General features: G+C 41.0%; 1 protein-coding gene across 1 annotated transcript in view; it reads left to right on the top strand.

Annotated features, from left to right (window-relative positions):
* LIX1 (limb and CNS expressed 1) overlaps window positions 1–5401 on the top strand; it is a gene marked incomplete at both ends in the record, with an annotated part of 47199 nt that extends 41798 nt beyond the window's left edge. The window contains 2 exons of the mRNA XM_082835969.1: window positions 3291–3368; window positions 5114–5401. Of these exons, the coding sequence (XP_082692095.1) occupies window positions 3291–3368; window positions 5114–5401 (366 nt within the window). The remainder of the gene's footprint in view (window positions 1–3290; window positions 3369–5113) is intronic.
* Between the last annotated feature and the right edge of the window lie 599 nt (window positions 5402–6000).

Genomic DNA, 6000 nt, shown 5'->3' on the forward strand with positions numbered 1-6000 from the left:
TCCAGAGAGGAGAGCAAGAACTAGATCAGGACATAAGGTAAGAAGGCAGACAGAAGGTTATCTTTCCTGGGGGATTTTAGGAACAAGAGCAACAATGAAGAAGAGGCAGTTGTATTACTGCAGAGGGAAAAACTGCTTGGTGGTAGAATAGGAATTTGGGGAATAAGGAGGAGGATGATTCTCTTCTTGCAGGCAGAAACAGTTAAGGTCTCTGTAGGGAAGTTTTTGAGAGATGTAGGTTGCCAAGGCACATGGGAAAGATTTCTGGTTCTGTTCACAGAATTGTAGGTTCTGAAGTCTTAGGAGAACTGCTGAGTGGCATGAAAGAAATTTATCTGGATGGGGGGCTTAGTGCACAGATAAGAATAAGAGCTGAGAGGACATTGGGAGAAAAATATATTACTAAGGCAACAGTCGTCAGAGGATGGAATTAAGAGCTCTGTTGGCAATAGGTTGTTTCTCAGACTGGGCCACAAGGATGCAAGGACGATGCCAAGAGGGCTATTGGAAGCCACAGAATAAACTCAGTATCTCTTTCTGGGTTGTCAGCTTTACATGAAGATTGCAGGGTGGGGAAAGGAGCGGAGTCGTGTTTATTTTCGTCTTTTAAAAAAATGCGCAAACAATAGAATACAAAATTTAAGTGGAGTCTTAAGATAAAACATAAGACAAAATGTCTTATTTGTAAATATTGTCCCTCCTGTAACACGGTAGAGACTATTCCATATCAGAAACAAAAGCGCATTCCTATTCATTTTTATGGCTGCAAAGCATTCACTGAGTAGGCTTGAGGGTACGGTAAGAAGGGCAGCACAAATTTAGCTTCCTCAGTTACTGGGGTTACTTTTTTTTTTTTTTTTTTTTTCTTTGCGGTACACGGGCCTCTCACTGCTGCGGCCTCTCCCGTTGCAGAGCACAGGCTCCAGACGCGCAGGCTCAGCGGCCATGGCTCACGGGCCCAGCCGCTCCGCGGCATGTGGGATCCTCCCGGACCGGAGCACGAACCCCTGTCCCCTGCATCGGCAGGCGGACTCTCAACCACTGCGCCACCAGGGAAGCCCCAGTGGGGTTACTTTGATATGAAGCATAGTGGTGAGATCCAGATTAGGCAAGATTTGGTTATGGAACAAACCACTCTCACTTTTCCAAATTAGCATAAGTGGGGTGGGTTACCCAGACACTGGACCTAGGACCCTGGGCAGACAGTGGGGTCAGTGTTTGGGGCAGGAGGCGTAGCTCAGCTGGTGTCCATATCATATTTTAATGGAAACACATGGTTTTGCTTTTACTAAGGTCTCTGTGGGTTCTTGGGCTGCTTACTGTGCAGTAGTACATACACAAAATCCCAAACTCTATCCCAAACTGAAAAGAAGAAAAGCATTACATTCTAATGGCAGTTTTAGACGTGAGAATAGTGCTATATTTTCTGATGATCTTATCACTTTAAATTTTACCTCATAATTTTAAGATAACTGGAATCTCAGAGTGACTTTGTGTCTCCTGATTTTCACAGTGAAAGCGTTTTCCAGAGCAAGCAGACGTAAAGACAATAGAAGTCCACTTTTTTTGAATGGGCATAAGACATCTGTCTAAATGTTAAGTTTCCATAACTAGCTTCATGACCAGGAAGTTCCTTAATTGTATTGTTATTTTCTAACTATTATGTAGTTGTGGTTTGTACTACTAATCCACAGTAGTTGTTTCTCTGGTCAAAAAAGAAAAAAAAAAATGCAGGTAACTTCAATGGAAGACTGCGAATCCTAATACGATTAGGAAAATAAAATCTTCAGTATGTTGAATACACATTAGCTTGCCCTGGGTATCATGCAGGGAAAGGATGATGCTGATAGAAAGGCTTAATGCTGTGCTCAGCCCTAGCCATTGAATGTGAAAACTATGGGTGAGTTTTAATGTCAGTTCAACCTTATTGTCCATATTTTAAGGCATTTTCTTGACTGAATTTATAAACTTAGGGGTTTTTTACAATTTCTGTAGTTTGTCCATTATATGTTTGTCCAATATATTTAAATTGTTTTCCTTAATACGTAATATTGTCGCATGATTTAAAAGGTGCAAAGAATGTCAGAGAAAGGTCTCCCTCCTTTTTTCTCCCCAGAGGCAACTCATGTTACCAGATTCTTTTGTATCTTGCCAGAACTCTTCTAGGCGTTTATAAGCGAATGTTTATAGGCATCTCCTATTCTTTTTAATCAAATAGTAGCACACAGTGTACATGTTGGACACTTTGCTTTTAACTTAACACCTCATAGAGACTCTTTATATTAGAACTAGAGAGCCTTCTCATGCTTTGTGATTGCAGCATATCTGGTAGGATGAATGTGTCGTAGGGAGGAAGAATCATTTTCCTTCTGCCCTTCTGAGTTCTTAGCTGAGGCCCCTGTAATAAAAGACAGATGAAGAAGAGAAAAACAGAAGTACACTTCATGTTTATGTGAGAGGTACCCAGGGAAAAATGAGTACCTCCACAGGGTGGCTTAGAATTCAGGATTGAATACCATCTTAATAGGGAAAGGGGAGCGGGGATATAGGCCTCTCAGCCCTTAAATAATCTTTAAGAAAGATGAATGGGCCCTCAGAAGAATAGATGGGAGCTATGATACTTTGTGACAAAGTTTGTCTGGGTGTGGAATGGACTTTAGTTTCTACTTCTGTGATAAGAGTCAGTCTTCCCTGGTTGATGCAACTTCTGGGGAGGGGATTTATGACAATTGTGTTCCTTTTGGAGGATCTATCTTTAGGCAGATAAGGGGAGTTCAGAGAAAGCCTCTTTGCAGTTTTTAAAGTATTTACAGCTCAAAATAATCAATATACCCAAGTGGCGTATTTGGGGCTGCTGTATGCTGCTACACTTTAGGATGATATTTTATTTAACCATTCCTTTAAAAATGAACATTTAAAATATTCCCAGTCTTGGGCAATTTTAAAAAGTGATGCAATGAATAGCCTTGCCTGTACATTATTATAAGATGTGCTGGTATATTTACATAATTTCTTCGGTGTATAATTGTTAGAGCATATGTATTTTTAATGTTGAAAGGTATTTGTCAATTATTTAATAATTTGTGCCAAATAGCAAGGTAGGGAAGGAAAAATGCTCCGAAAGCCTAGGACTGTGGTATTTGAAAAGTCTCAAAGTGTTCTGACAGTACTGTATATTCTATTTCCCAAATATAGTTGGGGATCAGAGTTATGCCCTGCTCAGCAATCACTGAGGCACTTTCCTTCCCATTTCTGCTTTGAGACTAATGACAGGTATTTGGGTTTTATAGGAGCTTATGACCATTTTCCAACTATTGCACTGGAATGGAAGCCTAAAAGCCCTTCGTGAAACAAAGTGTTCCCGACAGGTGAGATTTTCCAGTAAAAACAGGTTTGCATTGTATGGACTGAGCAGATGGCTTGTCATCTTCCAGGATATGTATCAGTCCAGTTGCATCAGGGACTGACCAAAAATGCACACTCAGAAGAATGTTGGCTGGGCATAGGCCTGATTTAGATACCTGTACTGAATGCCAGAATGAAGGGATCATTAAGACAGACTTAGTTTCTAAGTCAAATACTGAATCTACTCTATGCACCTGTCCTGCCTGCTGAATGTGTGCCCTCTCCCACTCTTCAAGGTAGAAAGAAATGTGAGTCTGCACTGCTTCTGAACCTCCTCACTGAGAACAGGTAGAGTCGGTTGTGTAGCAGGAGGATTTTTCTCATCCCCACCAAATGTCCTTAAGGGACAACAGAAATGATTGTAAAGGTGGACAACCTGGTATTTCAGTCGCTCCTGTTCTTTGGTTTGGAAGTTTCTTCTTTATTTTTCAGAGACAGGGTCTCACTATTTCTTTGCTACCTATAAAAAGCACCCTTCTCCCTTTTTTTAGTAGCAAAGACAACCCCCTCTCCCATGCACGTAACGGTTCTCACCTACTGTCCCTCAAGATTTATTCTTCCTTTACCCCATTAGACTTCGAAGATGGTAGTTTGTTTTGAGAGTTTGCTAACAGGAATTTGTATGAGAAACAGAGCCTTTACTAGTCAGCAATATGAGGGTGGATGTAGGAGTTTTCCATGCACTGCAGCCCCAGGAGTTTTTAGTTGTTCTTTGCTTAGAAAGCCTGGCTTTCGAAATGTCAAAGATGGAAAAGAAATGAGTAGCTGACAATGGCTTTGGCTGTTTTTTTCTTTTCCTTTGATTTAATAAAAAGCCTTTGAAATATGCCGGGTTAGTTATAAACACTTTTCCATGATTGTTTTTAATTTGTTAAGGTCATAAATAAATACCATATGTTCTTGAAAATAAAAGTAAACAATGCATCCACTCCACAAGATCTTCTTAAAGTGCATCCATCGAACTTATACATGATGTTACAATGTATTGGCAAATTTTAAACATGAGAATTGACAGATAGTGACAAATTTTTAATTATTTGGAGAAAGTGAGAGACAACGTACATGAAGGTACCATTATGATATCAATGATGATAATACCTATATTCCATAATACATTTTTAAAGTTCTTCCCATAGTCTCTGTGAGCCATTCAGTCTGTCATCTTCCTTATGCTAACAACATAGCAGTTAGGAAGTTGATTCTCCTGGTGTCTAAGTCTTGTCCTGATTCAAAGTTCCCTGCTTTCTGCAATGGGTGTGACCAAACCCAGTTCTGTCCGAATCCTTCCATATAATTGTTTCCCTTTTTATCTTGCCAAAGGAGATAATGCTGAGCAGAAGAGTTCCGTGAATGAGATAATGTTCATACCAATTGTTATAGGAATGCATTTTCAAAGGAAGACATATTTTCTAGCAAGGTCAGAGCTCTGTTCTGTGAACGTTATTGGGTCATTCCTGGTGGTAGTGTTTTGATTCAACCTGGAGTGACCCTACTTTGTGTACAAGCTTAGCCCTCTGTTTCCTTTAAGAGGTATGTCCTGAGATTTGGCTTCAGTTTGTGAACATCAGAGAGGTTTGGTTATTGGTAGAACCCCTGGGGGTGTGTTGGGAGTAGTGGAGGCACAGGAAAGGAGGCGTCAGAAGGCCATGAGCCCAGGTACCTTTGTTGCTCTTTACTGACACTCTGGACTTTGTTTCTTGGCTCCCAGGAAGTCATCTCCTACTATTCCCAGTATTCCCTAGATGAAAAGATGCGCAGCCACATGGCCCTGGACTGGATCATGAAGGAGCGGGAGTCACCAGGAATTCTCTCCCAAGAGCTACGAATGGCCCTGAGGGAGTTGGAGGAAGCCAGGAAAGCAGGACAAGAACTACGTTTTTACAAAGAAAAGAAAGAAATCCTGAGTTTAGCCCTGACTCAGATCTACAGTGATCCTGACACTTCCTCACCCAGTGATGATCAGTTGAGCCTCACGGCCCTTTGCAGCTATCACTAACAAGGCCAGGTCCCAGCTGCCCCCAAGGCAGGCAGAGGCCGGACTGTAACATTAGGAAGCTCATAGAAGGAGGTCATCAGAGGCTTTAGCAGCTATAGATGCTGCCTGAAGACTGTACTAATTCTCCCCACCCATTCCATTCATAGAATCTCAGAGTAGGAGGACCCTTATAGGACCCAACATGTCACTCAATACAATTTTCCCATCACACTCTCGACAGTTCCACCTCAGACTGAAAGGATGGAGACAGGATTGCTTGAAAAATATTTTCCAGGCCTGGCTTTAACCTGAAGCCTTGTTGACATGTGCCTTGCTAGATTATATATGTTGTTTAAAAGAATGGGTCAATGTAGCATCCCCGAAAAGAACACCAGCCAGGACTGGGGAAAATAGCATGATAGCAATTAAAAAATACTTGGGATTAAATAAACAATATGGATTCTTTTAAAAAATATACAGGGGTCAGAGTTTCTTCCTAAGCTTTGTAAGCTACAAGATCACTTACACTCTACTAGGTGTAATCCAAAACTTCAGTGAGGATTTTATCTGGACATCCCACTATCAAAGATTTTGAACTGGTAATAGTATGAAAATACCGT

Source organism: Leucopleurus acutus, assembly GCF_964270905.1.
Source record: "Leucopleurus acutus genome assembly, chromosome: 3".
NCBI lineage: Eukaryota > Metazoa > Chordata > Mammalia > Artiodactyla > Delphinidae > Leucopleurus > Leucopleurus acutus.